We start from the raw sequence: 18,649 nt of genomic DNA, 5'->3' as shown, positions 1-18,649 counted from the left end.
AGCCGTTGCATTGAGTTGTGTGTATTGAGGTATTTACAATCGTGGGAAGTTGAGGCGATTGAAATATATCGTTACACTGCTGGCTAGGGATCCCTTGTAAAGCGCTTTGAGCACATTTAGTGAATTTTGTTCTATATCTAATCTTTATTAATAGGGCTTGGGGCCAAAATTGTTCTCTACAGCAGATGTTAACTTTTGCCAAAGAACACAGAATTGTTGGCAAATCTAAAAGTTATAAAACTATTTTTAGAGACCGGTATACAAGTAACGCAAACCTTTCTATTTTTGGATCATTTTATCCCCCGTTAACATCTCTAATGATTACTTATGTGTCTATGTGGTCTTGTGGTATGACACTCGCTTTTGGATCGCAAGTTCCTGGGCTCGAGCCTCGCTGGGCGCATAGTTGAGCCCTTGTCGTACTCAGGTGTAAAACGAGTACCTGGCCGTTAACAGCACTGTCATTGTCCGAAATATATGTTATTTCGTCTAACAGGCGTCCTGTCACATCCTACATGTTAGGTGTTGCTGTTGGCTAGGAACCCTTGTAAAGCGTTTTGAATACGTGTAGTGGATATTGCTCTAAATAAAAGCTCATGTTTTTGGAAGGGGGGGGGGGGTTCAAGTTATAATATCTGATAGGGAATAAGGATTGGTGATTTAGCGGTTAGAATGAGTTCGTCATCAGACTTTATTACTGAATCGTTGTATGTATAAACGTATTCGTTTACCTCAAGCGGTATAATTTTAAACATTTCGTCGCGGATTTTAAGAATTTAACGAATAATCGGTATGGGTGAACGAAATAATTGCAATAAATTATTTATTTTATCTGTCCAATCGGAAGAACATGTTTGTCAACAGAGAAATATGCGATCTGGTGATGACTGAACTCATAATATTTTTTACGTCCAGTTGAAAGAATGAGCTTGTCAATAGACCTATGATAGCTCAAAATAGTTGTCTAGCTCTTTGACTTCTACGATAGTATAAAAATTTTAATAAGTAATCGTATAAATTTTGTGATTTCACCACGTCTAAATGTATCCCATGTCTTTTTTTTAATGTATCAAAGTTAGATTTACAGTGAAGATGTTACATTATTCATTTGCGCGCACCTAAAGACTTTATAACCCGACCAATTTTGATTGTTGATGGTTTATAAGATTCGTCATGATATCTGTTAATGTCCACTATAGTATGAAATTAAAATAGATAAGTGACTGTTTGTAGTAGCCTTTATTTCCCTGCTAATATTACGGGTTCTACGCACGCGCACACACACACACACACACACACACACACACATATATATATATATATATATATATATATATATATACATGGTGTTCTAAAAATGTATACACATTAAAAATATTGTAAACGTGGCATTTCATAGAATTTAATTATGTTATAAGTGTAAAAATATTTATATGGAGCATTTCATTGTATTTAAACTGCATTTCAACTTCATTTGAAAAAAATAATTACATATTAAAGTCAACATATACAATCATTTTTAATGTGTATACATTTTTGGGGGACATCCTGTATAACATATATTAATATATATATATAATATATATATATATATATATATATATATATATATATATATATATATATATATATATATATGAAGTATAATTTCAACTTCTGCAGTGTTGTTCTCTTCCCGAAAAAACACAAACGGCAGAGAGAGAGAGAGAGAGAGAGAGAGAGAGAGAGAGAGAAAGAGAGAGTGAGAGAGAGAGAGAGAGAGAGAGAGAGAGAGAGAGAGAGAGAGAGAGAGAGAGAGAGGAGGGAGTGGGAGTGGGATGGGAAGAACTAAGAATGCTAACCAATAGATAATTGTCAGAAGTTGAACAAAATTGTTATTGAAATATTTTATCAATTTTATCAAAAAGTTGGGCACTATTATTGCATGGCTTTTGTTTTTATAATTATATAATATACAGACAGACACAGTCTCCGATAAATATGAATCTAAGCGTGCAGTAATTCAAGAATTTGACCGACTTTTTTGGGGGGTCGTGGATAGCTCATACGGTAGAGTCACGATCTCCCCGGCCAAGCGGAGTTGTCGTACCAGTAAGGTTGCGGGTTCGAGCCCCCATTGCCGCCGCGAAGTTTTTATTCTCTGTTGTCTTCTGGTACTTTTCTACCCGCTTCATTTCTTAGTAATTCAAGAGAGATAACCCCGAAACGCTCTGAAAACATCTATATTTTATGAATTACTCCCCTTTGCAGGGAATTCGCTGTGGTTCAGTCTTGACTCGAGACCACCGCATCATCATCATCATCATCATCATCATCATCATCATCATCATCATCATCATCATCATCATCATCATCATCATCACCACCACCATCACTGCTACAACCACCACCACCGGATTATCACCACTTCCACCACTACTGAAACCACCACCACATCATCGTATTCATCATCACCACCATCACTACTACGAGACGACCACCACATCATCAACATCAACATCATAGCCATCACTACTACAACCACCACCACCATATCATCATCATCATCATCATCATCATCATCATCATCATCATCATCACCATCACCACTACTATTGCAACCACCACCACCACCACCACGTCATTATCATAAGTTCCATCACTGCCTTTACTACGTCCACATCATCAAACACTACTGCAGCTTCCCCACATCATTATCACATTCGCATCTACGATCGACACAATATCATCATCATCAGCATCACCCCAACTACTACACCCACATCATCATTACCATCAATACCATCACTGCTACAACTTCACATCATTACCACTGCCACCACTACTGCACCCATTATATCGTTAAAAGGTAAAACCAATAAATAGAGGTGCCTAAATGAGTCAATAAAATGGAGATAAAGATAAAGGGAATAAATCTGACTCATGAATGAACAAGACAAAACAAACGACGTTTCGGCCTTTGGCCTTTCTCAAGTAAACACAAAATACATAAATATTTATAATATTAGATTATTTTGTGTTTACATGAGAAAGGCCAAAGCCGAAACGTCGTTTGTTTTGTGTTGTTCATGCATGAGTCAGATTTACTCCCATTATCTTTATCTCCGTTAAAAGATACCTGCATCTGAAGTCACGAAATACGTTCAACTTGAATTTTGCAGGCAGTTCCGAATTGATTCCAGTTTTAGATCACATGTACCGTCTGACAAGACAATCAGAAGATGGTGTGACAGTTAGTTTAGGCAAAGTGGTTTTCTCTCTGGAGAAGTCATTCAAAGAAGGGGGTTAGCATCGTAAAAAGGTACGCACTGACAAAAATTTGGCAAGCGTTCAAAATTCTGTCGGAAAAAGTTTTTACGTAGACGGTCCCATGGACTGGGCTTGTCAAGCAGCTTAGCATATCGTTTTGTTTTGTTTTTTTTGTTTGTTTTTTTTTTTGTTTTTTTTGTTTTTTTTATGTCGTTTTTTTTAACGATCTAACAATGAAGTCCTGTTGTATCTTGATTCATTGAGGATCACTCCTGACAGTTTCCGAGAGAGAAAGAACATGTGTCAATGGTTTCTTACAAACATGGGGAAGATCGAATTTTAAGGACCAAATTTATCTAACTGGAAACATCACTTCTCTTAAAGTTAACCATTATTGGTCGATAGAGCGATCAGACGAAGTCATCGAACAAAATTGACATTGCAAAAAGCAACATTGTGGGTAGCTTTAGCGCTCAGGGTATCATCGGGCCATTTTGGTTTTATGATGAAAATGGAGAGACACAAAGTGTTACTGCAGATCGTTATGTCAAAGTAATTGGGCAATTTTGGCTGTCTTTGGGACGATTGTGCGGCTATGTGGTATGACACTCGCTTTCAGATCAGAAGGTTCTGGGTTCGAGCCTCGCTCGGCGCATAGTTGAGTCCTTGGAGAAGGCTCTTTACTCACATTCTCTCACCGTACTCAGGTGTAAAATGAGTACCTGGCAGTTAACAGCGTTGTCTCTGTCCGAAAAAAAATTAATATCACCTAACAGGCGTCATGTTAAAAGTTGCTGTTAGCCAGGACCCCTTGTAAAGCGCTTTGAGCACGTTTAATGGATATTGCTCTATATAAAAAGCTCATTTAATTTAAGCTCAAAGAAGAACGACAACAGTGATGGTTTATGCAGGATGGTGCAGTTCCCCACGCAGCAAATCACTCCTTGACCTGGATCCGAGCTCATTTTGGTGATTGTGTCATTAGTGGCACGGATAGTGTTTTTGGTAGGATGCATAACCTAAACCAGCTAGTTGCCAACCATCAGGGGTGGGTACGTTTACGTGAGAAAAAATACTTCCTAAATAAAGTAATTAAATTTTGAAACACTGACCGGGGGGGGGGGGGGGGGGGGGGGGCTTATACAGTAAATAATGGAGAAAATCTAAGTAATTCCTGCCAAGAATTATTTTTTTTTTCTGATTTGTTGACGGAAAATAGAAAAATAGGTCAGGTTTATGATGATAAACTAAATTAGAAATATTAAACTACACTTTTACTTGTACATTTTAGGTTTGGCTCCATTGATCGGGTTTATATTAATTGGTTTTGAGCAGAAATAATGTTAAATCACCCTGCAAATTATCCTATCAAAACGAAGAGATCAGGAGAGTTGAACGTTTTACATATTTGGGATACATTATTACATCTGATGGTAGATCCACCCATGAAATTAAAAGAAGAATTGCTTTAACAAAGAACACATATATAATCAATTAAAGCAAATCATGAACAACCACAACAATGAGATGGCAACAAAACTCCGGGTAATGAAATCATACGTGCGGTCTGTGCTTCTTTATGGCAGCGAGTGTTGGAAGATTAACAAAGAATGTGAACGTAGAATAACTGCAGCTGAAATTTAGTTTTATAGACGCATTCTTATAACCTCGCGGAAAGATAAAATAAAAAACGAGGAGGTATTAAAACAAATTGGATACGACCAACTTTGGTAAACACCATCAGAAAAAGACAGTTAAAATTTCTCGGACATTTTTATAGAAAAAACGGAATTGAAAAGATTGTACTTATGGGTAAAGTTGCTGGGAAGAAAAGAAGAGGGAGACAGAGGATATACACATTGACAATCTGAACAGATAGATTGGTGGAGGGACATGATCGCCGATGTCTGCAATAGACCTGTCACTTGATGATGATATTAATTATTTTTTTTAAATATCCTACATGTTAAATGCTGCTGTTGACCAGGATCCATTGTAAAGCACTTGGAGCACATTTAATAGATATTACGCTATATAAAGCTTAATTTTTAAAGATATATTTTTGTTTGTTTATATTAATAACAATGGTAGTAATAGAAATCAAACATACATCGACAAATAGACAAAAGAGAGAGGGACTTGTTTACTTGGATCTATCTATCTATCTATCTATCTATCTATCTATCTATCTATCTATCTATCTATCTATCTATCTATCTATCTATCTATCTATCTATCTACCTATCTATCTAAGCCCCTCGCACGCCGATTATTAATGACATGTGTCCAATTAAATATACCATCCCTGGACCGACAGCGGTTCATACAATTCTTTGATATTACACCGCCATTAATCGACTCTACGCATATTAACGAGTAGGACTCGTTGAACCTGCTGTTCGGACTTGCTTGTTCATTTGACACGTACCTGTTTTATGACACAATGATGTTATTAGGAGGAATGGATTAAAAGTGAGGAGAACGTGGGAATTCCTTTCAACATTTCGAGCACATTGATTCCAAACAATGACAGTACCATGCCAACACGTAGTTAATTCATTATTCAAATATTGTGTAGCACAATATCCCCAACCGTCGTCAGTGCGAATAAATATCTGGCGATAGGCATTGGTGGTATAACAGCAAATAATTATGCTTTCTTGGTGACTTGTACCCATCTTTTCAGCATTTTATTACCGACCCCCCCCCCCCCCCCCCCCCCCCTCCCCTGACAACTACCCTCTCTCTACATGGCATCCATCCCTTTGATCAACAATGTAGACAAGTAGCGGTGGTCCTAGTAGTAGTATAGTTAGTAGTAGTAGTAGTAAGTAATTAGTAGTAGTAGTAGTAGTAGTAGTAGTAGTAGTATAGTAGTAGTATAGTAGTAGTAGTAGTATGATAGTATAGTAGTAGTAGTAGTAGTAGTATAGTAGTGACTAGTAGTAGTAGTAGTAGTAGTAGTAGTAGTATATAGTAGTAGTAGTAGTAGTAGTAGTAGTAGTAGTAGAGTAGTAGTAGTAGTAGTAGATTAGTAGTAGTAGTAGTAATAGTAGTAATAGTAGTAATAGTAGTAGTAGTAGTAGTAGTAGCAGTAGTACTAGTAGTAGTAGTAGTAGTAGTAGTAGTTAGTAGTAGCAGTAGTACTACTACACGTAGTAGTAGTAGTAGTAGTAGTAGTAGTAGTAGTAGTAGTAGTAGTAGTAGTAGTAGTAGTAGTAGTAGTAGTAGTAGTAGCAGTAGAAGAAGTATAATAGATTGATAGTTGGATAGATTGATGACAAAGTTGATCGACCATGAAGTTCACGCACTTTCATCATACCCTCACATCATTTTGTTTATTTATTTTAATGTAATTTAATTTTTGCTAACAACGCGTCTGTTCTGTCCCCGAAATGCCAATGTTAACTGTTTTCTCATATAATTTTACGCTGCCAGTTTTCTGAAAACCCCGTATATCCTCAGTCAGTCTCTCTCTCTCTCTCTCTCTCTCTCTCTCTCTCTCTCTCTCTCTCTCTCTCTCTCTCTCTCTCTTCTCGATTCATCCGATAACTGCTTACATCTTAAATACGATGGCGGCGATAAGCCAACAAAAAGTGGCTGTTGTCGAATCTGCTCCTAGTAGTCTGTGGCTACTGTGCGACAAGAACTCTTTAATTAGTAAGGAACATTCTGGTCAAATTTTGGTTACATTTTGTTTCTTGTACCTTATCATTTGGCGAGAAAGATAGATTCTTTTCACTTCTTGCTGCTTGCCCATTGATTGAATGCTCAAAAATTTATCATTCAAATAATTTTACAGGGATATTAGGTCAAGAAAAATATTTTCAAAGGGAGAGGTAAAAATGTAAGGCAAATATTCCTTCGCGCGAGTCCATGCTCATGACTGTCCACTTGTCGAGTTGAAGAGAGTTGAAGTTGTGCGCGTGCCTTTGTCTTCTATATAAGGCTGTCATTATTCCCAGACGCCTGTCTGGGGATAATAAAAATTCGTTATCCCCAGACAGGTGTCTGGGGATAACCAATTTTTGTTATCCCCAGACACCTGTCTGAGGATCCTATCCCCAGACGCGAATTTTTAATTCAGAAAAGTGAGTTGAGCAGGCACTTATGTTGGTAACAACAAGATATGAAATGAGTAGAAAAGTGCCAGAGGACAATAGAGAATAAAAAATTTTTTTCGCGGCGGTGGTGGGGTTTGAACCTGCGACCTTATTGGTACGACAACTCCGCCTGGCAGGTGAGAGCGTGGCTCTACCGTGTGAGCTATCCACGAACACAAAAAATATTCGTTTCAAACCCAAAGTCATTTCTAGATCCCTCTCTCACCCACTTCTTGAGATCGCCGATTCGTTCACCACCATCGCGAAGTAATTTTGACCAGCAGTTAAGCTTAATAGCCAATATTCTCATCACAAACATATAACATAGAAACGATTGAGACATTGAGTATGCTCCGGTGTATGGGGTGAATTTTTAATTCAGAAAAGTGAGTGGAGCAGGCACTTATGTTGGTAACAACAAGATATGAAGTGAGTAGAAAAGTGCCAGAAGACAATAGAGAATAAAAAAATTTTTTCGCGGCGGTGGTGGGGTTTGAACCTGCGACCTTATTGGTACGACAACTCCGCCTGGCAGGTGAGAGCGTGGCTCTACCGTGTGAGCTATCCACGAACACAAAAAATATTCGTTTCAAACCCAAAGTCATTTCTAGATCCCTCTCTCACCCACTTCTTGAGATCGCCGATTCGTTCACCACCATCGCGAAGTAATTTTGACCAGCAGTTAAGCTTAATAGCCAATATTCTCATCACAAACATATAACATAGAAACGATTGAGACACAAAACTAGATCCAACAACATATTTTTATTCGAATCAGAGATGAAAATAACTATCAAAACAAGGAAGCAAAAAATGGTGGAAATATGTTTAGCTCATATATGAATTTAAAATCTTCCGATAGCGGTGTGGATAGGCAGCTCAGTGGGTAAGGCCACCTTTCATTTTACTCCTTTTAGCTGCACAGATTCGACCCAGTCGCGACCGCCCCCCCCCCCCCCCCCCCCCCCCACTCATTTTTTTTTTTTTACTTTTCTTTCTTTCTTCCCAATTGATTTTCATTGTTTTCACTTTTGTTCCGAGTTCCGAGCAAGAGTTTTTTTTTCAATCAGTTGAATTTTTTATTTCTCCGATAATATTATTTCATTATTTAATTTTCTCTAGATCTATTATTGTTTTTTTTTGTTTTGGTCAATGATAATAATAATAATAATAATAATAATAATAATAATAATAATAATAATAATAATAATAATAATAATATAATAATAATAATAATAATAATAATAATAATAATAATAATAATAATAATAATAATAATAATAATAATAATAATAATAATGATAATAATAATAATAATAATAATAATAATAATAATAATAATAATAATTGTAATATTTGTTATTATTATTACTATTACCATCATAATCATTATTATATTATTATCAATAATAGTATTATTTTATTATTAATACTCTTATTATCATACTATTACTATTATTATTATTATTATTATTATTATTATTATTATTATTATTATTATTATTATTATTATTATTATTATTGTTGTTAACACTATTCCCTGCTCCGAGGGAAATCTCTCTTTTTCTTTTTATTTTAATATTTTGACCTAAACCTTAGAGTTTTTTGTTTGCTAAACCTTTATGTAAATGTTCCATTTCTGAGCATGAATTTCTTAAATTGTTTTTATTTTTAAAACAATTTTTTTTCTCCTCTATCTGACCATTTGGTCGCTCTCTGAATATTTCTGTTTGTTTGCTTTTTAATTATTTATTCTTTTTAGACACTATTTGAGATCGGAGTGGGGACGAATATATTTGCTAGAAACTAGAAAAAAACAAGAGAGAGAGAGAGAGAGAGAGAGAGAGAGAGATAGAGAGAGAGTTTAATAATAAAAAAAGAGGTGGGGGGAGGATGGATGGGACATTCATCCCTTTCAACGTTCTGTAAAAAGAAGACGGAATTAAAAAAAATAAATAAATTAAAAAAAGGGACGTTACCAGGATTCGAACCCACAACGGCGATTATGGTCAAACTTCCAGGGCAGGCGACTAAACCATTCGGCCATGAAACCCACTTCGAAGTTGACGCATATTGTGTATATGTAGTAACAACTGATTTTAATGTTGGTTAATTTTATGTTTTTATAGATATTTTATTAACTTTCCTTATTTCTATGTGCATCTGGAAACATTCCATATTCTGGAATGTGGATAATTGTTTAAAAGAGGGCTGTCATTATTCCCAGACACCTGTCTGCGGATAATGAAAATTGGTTATCCCCAGACACCTGTCTGGGGGTAACGAAAAGTCTGGGCTGTCATTATCCCCAGACACCTGTCTGGGGATAATGAAAATTTGTTATCCCCAGACACCTGGGTTTTTTTTTTTAACTCTCTCTCTCTCTCTCTTAGTTCCTTTCTAGTTTCTAGAAAATTGTCATATTCGTCCCCACTCTGATCTCAAAAAGTGTCTAAAAAGAATAAATAGATAAAAAGCAAACAAACAGAAATATTCAGAGAGCGACCAAATGGTCAGATAGAGGAGAAAAAACAAACAATAATTAAAAAAAAAAAAACAATTTTAAGAAATTCATGCCCAGAAACCGAACAAAAGGTCCCAAAAAAAGGAGAAAAGAATAGACTCGCACAAAAAAAAAAAAGAAAAAGAAAAGAAGACGGAATTTAAAAAACAAAAAAACAAACAAAAAACAGAAGACGGAATAAAAAAAAATTAAAAAAAGTGGCGGAACCAGGATTCGAACCCACAACGTCGATTCTGGTAAAACTTCCAGGGCAGACGACTAAACCATTCGGCCATGACACCACTTCGAGGTCGACGCATATTGTGTATATGTAGTAACCACTGATTTAATGTTGGTTAATTTTATGTTTTTATAGATATTTTATTAACTTTCCTTATTTCTATGTGCATTTTGGAAACATTCCATATTCTGGAATGTGGATAATTGTTTAAAGGAGCGGAGTTTCAAATATATGTCTGGGGATAACGAATTTTCATTATCCCCAGACAGGTGTCTGGGGATAATCACAGCTTCTATATAAACCACATGACCACGTCACGCCGTCCACCACAGGCCACAGGGATCATCTTTCGAAGTCAACGAGGAGTTCCATCAATAGCGACTCAATAATTTGCTAGACAGCGAGTATTATTTTTCACATTTAGGGTCATAGAAATAAATGTACTTTTCACTTCACTCTGGGAAGGTTGGCACTCAACCGGTGAGTCGTAGATCGCAAAAAAAAATTTAAAAAATTAGCATCTTTTTCAGGCAAACCAGCTTCACCGGTCTGTCTTTCAGGCAAATTGATCCCCGTTAACTTTCACCCATGCTACCACTACTACTACAACCACCACTATCACATCATCATCACTACCACCACTACTACTACTACAACCACCACCACATCACTACCACTACTACTACAAGCACCACCACCACCCCATCTTCATCACTACCACCACTACTACTACTACAACCACCATCACCATCACCACATCATAATCACTACCACTGCTACTACAACCACCACCACCACATCTTCATCACTACCACTACTACTACAACTACCATCACCACATCATCATCACTACCACTACTACTACAACTACCATCACCACATCATCATCACTACCACTACTGCAACCACCACCACCACATCATCATCATCATCACTACAACTACTACATCATCACTACCACTACTACTACAACCATCAGCACCACATCATCACTACTACTACAACCACCACATCATCATTACCACTACTACTACTACAACCACCACCACCACATTATCACTACCACGACTACAACTACAACCACCACTACCACATCATCATCATCACTACCATTTGTACTACAACCACCATCACCACCACATCAGCAACACTACCACCACCACATAATTATCATCACGACCACAACTACTGTAACCACTGTACCACCACCACATCATCATCACTACAACTACTACTTCAACCACCACCACCATATCATCATCACTACCACTACTACTACAACAACAACCACTATCACATCTTCATCATCACTACTATTATTACTACAACCACCAACACCACATCATCCTCACGACCACCAGTACTACAATCTCTATCATTAGGTTTTGGCGCTTTACTTCATTTGAAATAAGGAAACTTTGGGATTGTATTTGGCAATGTGTATATGTATCATAGTATAATTCTGATCAGTTATCTATTTAGAAGTATACAATGTGTAAACACAATGTCAAATACCATTCCAATTCCTTTTTCTTGTGTGCGGAAATTCATCTTTCTGCATTGAAATTCCTACGAGTGGTGTCTGAAACTCCTGTGAGCCAAATTTAAAGTTGGCATCTCTGTATTGCAACATCATCATCATCCCTATGACCACTACTACAACCACAAACTACCACATCTCTGCCACCACTACTACAACAACCACCACCACATCATTACTACCACCACTACTACAACACCACACCACATCATCATCTCTTCTACCACAACTGTAACAACCACCACCACCACATCATCATCTCTACAGTGATGCCATTACTACGGTTTCACCAGATTAAAAACAAGAAATGGACTTAGCAAAAATTCAGGGTTACGGGCAACTTCTGTCAAATTCCGATGAGGTCAACTTGTTCCAAGAGTACCCCCCTCCAATCACTACAACTACAACCACCATCACCACCTCATTTCTACCACTACTACTACAAGTAAGCACCACCACCACTGCTATCACAACCATTGCCACCACATCATCATCTCTACCACTACTACTGCGACAACCACCACCACATTATCATCTCTACTGCCACTGCTACAACCACCAACACCACATCTTTCCTGCCACCACTACTACAACCACCACATCATAATCCTACCACGTTTCATCATCAGCATCAACAAATCATATAATTTGGAAATTGGAGGCTCTATCACAATGGTTGGAGAAAAATTACCTCTTTTGTGTGATCAGTTATTCTCTCACCGTGGTGTTATCTTGAAAAGTTATCCAAGTAATGCAAGTAAGTGAGGATACCCCCTTTGGTTTAAGCAGATTAATAACTACTTATAATTACGTTATTATTTTTACTAACAAGTCTTGCATTGTTATTCGATACCTGCCTTCCTGATCTTGCTAATCTGTTTCATTTCTTTAGTCATGACTTTTATTAGTTAGTGTATCACCAATTGCATCATGCTTCTTGAAAGAAAAGCAACATGATGCGCTTTTCTTTTTTTTTTTTTAAATTGAATCAATAAGCCAAAATGTGAAGAAGAAAAAAATGAAGTCTCTTGAGAGATGTTATTGTTGATTTGTTAGTTTGCCATCTCCACAACCTCATCACCATCTTGTCGCTTCCGATGCCATTGAAGCAATAAAAATATGGCTGGCCTGTTCTTCGCAAGCACCCGTAAAATCTCTTTGAATTCTAACACCGTTGTTTCCATTTCATGAATCATCAATGTCTCGACTCAACATCTGACATAGATCAAAGTTGCGAAATTTACATAATCTTACGGATGTTCACCATGATAGACACAAATGTGTCTACAATTAATTAGTGTCATTGGAGGGGCGTTGGTCAGTTGTGGATTGGGGGGGGGGGGGGCGGGGTTGGCTAGCAATGGACAAATAGATGACGGATTGGGAGAAAGTTAGGTGAGGGATGGTGGCAAGGGGGTGCTGTGCTTCATCGGCTCATGTGAGCTAATCATTGCAGGATGGAAGGAGCGGACAAAAAGACAAATTTGTTGTCAGTGGATTAGGACTTCTGGGATGGGGTGGGTGGAGACTTGTGGTAAAACAAAGGCACACTTGAATGTGTGTAACTTGCCCTGTTTCAGCCAACAGGGGTCAGGGGAGGGGTCTCTTTTTTATGTCAAACACAGCTGACCACATTGTGAAATTGTGTGGCAGTTTTGGGAGATAAACCATTGTGAATCAAATTTGTCTGAGTGAGCACTTAGGCGGAATCATTTTCTAGAAGCAGGCATTTAGTGTTGTGTATTACAGTCCAAAAATTCTGTTTTGCTGAGAAAGTGGGCAGTTAGGCAAAATGGGCATTAGGACGGCGGGCAATTAGGCGATCACCACTGTATTGTTTTGTTTTTGTTTTTAAGGGTTTTACGGCGCTTGCAACACATGAAGGTCATATCAGCGCCAGTAAAAAGGAAGAAAATGGGATAGTAAAAAGTTCTAGAATTACAATTAAAGCACAAAAGAAAACGGTGAGACAAAGGGGAATTGGTTCAAATAGGAAACGGATTTTTTTGTTTGTTTGTTGCTTTAGGTCTCTTCCAACACAATTGAGGTTATATGAGAGACCGCTGAAACAAAAAAACAAGCAATCTAACAAAAATAGTACAAATGTAAATCAAAATCATAACCTAAAGATATCATAAGCTAAATTATAAATAACCAAGAACAAACAGGCAGAAGATTTACAGAAAAAAAAATATCCCCTGTCAAAAATACAATCACAAACCAAAGAAGCAGGATAGGCTAGTAAAGAGAAGAAGAAACGACAACACTATCGGATCGTACACCCATGCGAACATCATAGGTATATGATTCAAGGGTGATGTAGGAAACGGATGTAGATTCCAAGAGCACACTATCAAAGTACTTAGTTTGAGATCACCTAAAAGTCTCATCCAGACACCAGCACAGGTCCCAATCAAGAGGAATACACTCAAATGTTTACAAATCAAATATAATATAATATGTAAACTAAGCATAATACAATGCATAATAGAGAGATTATTTACAAGGAAAAAAATATCATCTCCCAAAATTCTAACTATACATTCGGCTGTTTCCCTCCTAGCCAAGGAACTCCGGCCAGGGTCTGGACAAAACTAAGTAATATCATTCCAAGACAATGACAGGAAACAATTGGAAAACGGGTAGAGGGGGATAGCAGACACAGCATGTACCTCCCCGCCCACTATGGGAGGTCAGGATCCCCACCCAGCACCACTGTATTAGGGCATGGATTTTTTTGTCTTTGTTAATTGGAACACACAGTGCTTCTTTGTGTTACAAAAAATCTCTGTCAAAGAAAGTATTCTCAAACATGAAATATCATGTCATCATTGCAAAATACACCCACAAATACCTTTTCCCATTTCAAACACCAAAATTTGCCATAAAAAATGGTAAAATTTGCCATCAAAATAGCAAAATTTGCCACTAGTTTTATAAAAATCAAACAATTAAAACAACATGTACGGTAAAAAATTGACACAAATAGGGCATTTTGTAGAATATTGATGTCACAACATGTCAACATGAATTTATTTACATTTTGAATGGTTTGAAATAATATTATAATAATAATAATAATAATAGCCATAGTAAGTAAGCAAGTTAAAAAAAAAAGAAGGAAGTAATCAAACTAGTAAAATTTGGGAAATCACAGTGAACAATCGCATAAAAAATTCAAAATTTAAAAAAACTAATTAAGGAGAGGAAAAAAATAACTATTCACAAGGAAAGAGAAACAAAATCCATTTTCCAATGGGGGCACATTAAATTTGTATTCTCTACTTACTATCCAATTTTGAGCATTATTATTATTGCTTTATATTTCAATATAGGCCTAATGGGTTTTTGAATGAAAACATGGAAAAAATCATGATAAATCATAATCATATCATATCATGAAAACTATGTGCAACTTGTGGCTAAAAATGAAATTGCATTTCATGAAAAATATTTTAATAGAACACATTTTGTTTCCGTATATATGATAAATGTGATAAATTTCTTAGTAAAAGAATTAAACTTTGAAAAGTAAAATTTTTGAATGTAATAAAATAAAAATAGGAATTTCCTCATGAAATATTATATCATTTGTCACTTGGCATTAATTGTCTCGATTGTAGATTCTTGAAACTAGATAACTCTATTTTCTGTAGTAGTTATAGACAATGATAATAAATAATAATTTATTACTTACTTAACAAGTAGATAATCATTCGGAGAAATCATGTTATAAGAAACAAAAGTGTTTGCAGCATAATAGGATATAAATTTAAAGTACATTTTAAATTATTATCTTATATTATAAATGTTAACTTTCTACTAGATAAAAAAACCCAAAATCATATGAATATTAAAAATATTTCATTGATAAAAACCTTGCCTGGATCTGGGTCTAGAGGTATCATCACATATATAAATTTTTCATAGCTTTTGTTAAAAAGATTGTCAATTTAACCTAAAATTGCGGCTTTTTGTGGCCAAATAAAAATTTGCAGCTTTTTGCGGTCAAGGGTGAAATTTGCAGCCGCGAAAAAACTGAGGGGACAGATTTATAAATTATAACTTTTTAAATTATCGTTTAGACTTTCCTTTTTTCAAGGTCGCAAATTCTTACGTCCATTAGTATTGGACTATTATTATTATTATTATTATTATTATTATTATTATTATTATTATTATTATTATTGATGTTTTTATCTCTTTCCACAGTTCATATGTTGGCCAGTTTTTTGGATCAGACTTCTTTTATTCAGCAATGTGACTTATTGACGTAATATCTTTGTAAGTATAGTGATCGATGAAAAACTCCCACTGTGGGCAGGGAGGGAGGTACTTACTGTGTCTTCTTTCTCCCTCTCTGTTTTCCAATTTGCTTCTGTCTTTGTCTTGGAATGAGATTACTTAGCTTTGTTCTGCCCCCGGCCGGATACCCAGGCTGGGAGGGAAATAGTCAAATGTATAGTTAAGAGTTTTGAGAGATGATATTGTTTGCCTTGTAAATTATCTCTCTGTTATGCACTGTATTATTTTTGTTTTATGTATATGATTTGTAATCATTTGAGTGTAATCCTCTTAGTGGGGACCTGTACCTTGTTTTAGATGGTCTCAAACTAAGTACACTGATAGTGTGCTCTTGGAATCTACACCTGCTCCCTATTTGAACTAATTCCCCTTTGTCTTCCTTTTTCTGTTTGGGTGCTTTAATTGTAATTCTAGGACTTTTTACTATCCCATTTTCTTCTTTTTTATACTCGCGCTGATATGATCTCTTTTATAAAAAAAAACATAAACCCACAGCTTGGGCAGCTTATCCATTTTGTTTTCTTTCAAACATTATTTCCTGCCTCATAAATGGGTTGTAAGCATAGTTATGATTGAACAAATTGTATTGTCGGCCACACTATTATTTTAGCCATGTAGGGCAGGAATTACAAATATTGCAAACTCATTATATTTTCATTTCTGTTGCAGGTCTTCAACTTTTACCTTTCGATATGAGATGAAGAACAAGATTCTTTTACAAGCCGCCAAGAAGGGCAACTATGGAGCAGTTAGAAGATGCCTTATGTCAGATAGGGCTCAAGGAGTTTTAGAATCGAGGAAAGTGGGATGTAGTGTTTCTTATAGCAGCTGAAAATGGACATGATAAGATTGTGCGTTTACTTTTGAAGCATGACATTCATGGTGATGAATCAGATTCAAACAGTAGAACACCTTTAATGCATGCCTGCATAAAAGGCTATGAAAATATTGTAAGCCTCATCTTAAAATCTGGGACAAATACTCATCTTTGTGATGATGATGGAAGAACTGCGCTCATATATGCTTGTCAATATGGTCATGAATCTATTGTTGAGCAGTTGATGGAAGCTGATGCTTATGTTAATGACAAAGACCGAGATGGAAAAACTGCTTTGATGCTGGTATGCAATAATGCATGCAATAATGGCCATGAAAAATTAGTCCGACTGTTAATTAAACACAAGATTAATATCAATGCCCGTGACAGTGAAACAAAAACAGCATTGATGCTTGCATGCACCAAAGGATCTTACCAAATGGCTCAAATTCTTCTCATAAATGACGTTTTAGTAAATGTCTGTGACAAGGATAAGCGTACAGCTCTTCATTACGCTTTTGAAAGAGGAGATGCCAAACTTGCTGAGTTGCTGCTGAGCCATGGTGCTATCATAAATATTAAAGATAAAAGTAAAAAGTCGGTTTTAATTCATGCTTGTGAAAAGGAAGACTATGGGATGGTGGAACTTGCACTAAAACACAAAGCTTCATTGCATTGTTTGGACGGTGAGGGTAATTCAGTCTTGACTTGCGCTTGCGTGAGAAATTCAGTCAAGATAGCAGATTTACTGATTAAACATGGAGTTGAAGTTAATGCACGACAGGATTTCTGGTGCAGGCCGTTGATGTATTGTTGTTCTCATGATGGACGAAAAGCAATTTTGAAATCGTTTCTGAAACACGGTGTGTCTCTGAATGGATTTTATCGTGATTTTATTGGGACTAATTTTAGTTTGGAAACACCGTTGATTTGTGCATGTAAGGCAGGGCTGAAAGATGTCGTGGAGCTGCTTATGTCTCAAAAGTCTGGACAGCTGAATCCTAATCTTTGTGATAAAAATAGCAAATCTGCTTTAATGCATGCTTGTGAGAATGGACATAATGATGTTGTGAAGTATATGATGGATAGTGATCAAGTTGATATCAATGCTGTTGATAATGATGGCAAGTCAGCTCTAATGTATGCCTCTGAAAATGGATATAAATCCATGGTCTTCTCAATGTTAAGGTTCGGTTACCTTGATCTCAATACGCGTGACAAAATGCGGAAGACTGCATTAATGTATGCTTGTCAGAATGGCCATGAAGTGACTGTGAAGCATCTGGTTGTGTTTTGTGCCAACCTTCATGCTGGTGATGAGATTAAAAAGACTGCTCTTATGTATGCGTGTGAGGGAGGTTATTTTCAAATTGTGGATATTTTGTTGAGGTACAGAGTCGATATCAATGTTCACGATTCTGTGGGACAAACGGCGCTAATGTACGCTTGTCGTGGAGGGTATGAACGTATTGTCAGTTTGCTATTGAAACACGGTGCAAATGTGAATATTCGAAATATTGATGGAAAGACACCACTCACTCTTGCATACCAAAGTGGAAATTCAGAACTCGCTTATTTGTTGATTAGTGCAGATTTCTCTTCTAGTTGCTCTGAATCAATAACTCCGCTTATGATGGCATGTGAGAAAGGAGATGAAAATACAGTTAACCTTCTCCTGGACCAAAGTGCTGATGTTGACGTTTGTGATTTGTTTGGAAAAACCGCGTTAATGTACGCATGTGAAAATAATCATTATTCCGTAGTTGAGAATTTGATAAGAGTTGGTGTCAATATGAATGCAGCTGATTGTCACAGTAAAAGTGCTTTGACTTATGCTATATAAATTGGACATTGTGAGATTGTAACTTTGCTTCTAGGGAAAGACGAAATT

General features: G+C 36.4%; 1 protein-coding gene across 1 annotated transcript in view; it reads left to right on the top strand.

Moving 5' to 3' along the window:
- Nucleotides 1-18,601, top strand: part of LOC144976507 (uncharacterized) — a 20,575-nt gene extending 1,974 nt beyond the window's left edge. Inside the window, exons 3-7 of the mRNA XM_078920796.1 lie at nt 155-256; nt 3,115-3,232; nt 3,655-3,801; nt 9,156-9,212; nt 16,733-18,601. Of these exons, the coding sequence (XP_078776922.1) occupies nt 155-256; nt 3,115-3,232; nt 3,655-3,801; nt 9,156-9,212; nt 16,733-18,601 (2,293 nt within the window). The remainder of the gene's footprint in view (nt 1-154; nt 257-3,114; nt 3,233-3,654; nt 3,802-9,155; nt 9,213-16,732) is intronic.
- Nucleotides 18,602-18,649: the final 48 nt, after the last annotated feature.

The sequence above is a fragment of the Berghia stephanieae genome, chromosome 7 (assembly GCF_034508935.2).
Source record: "Berghia stephanieae isolate SIO BIC M18660-M18661 chromosome 7, UCSD_Bste_1.3, whole genome shotgun sequence".
Taxonomy (NCBI): domain Eukaryota; kingdom Metazoa; phylum Mollusca; class Gastropoda; order Nudibranchia; family Aeolidiidae; genus Berghia; species Berghia stephanieae.
The sequence above is the reverse complement of the archived record's forward strand: the minus strand, read 5'-3'. Positions and strand labels throughout refer to the sequence as shown.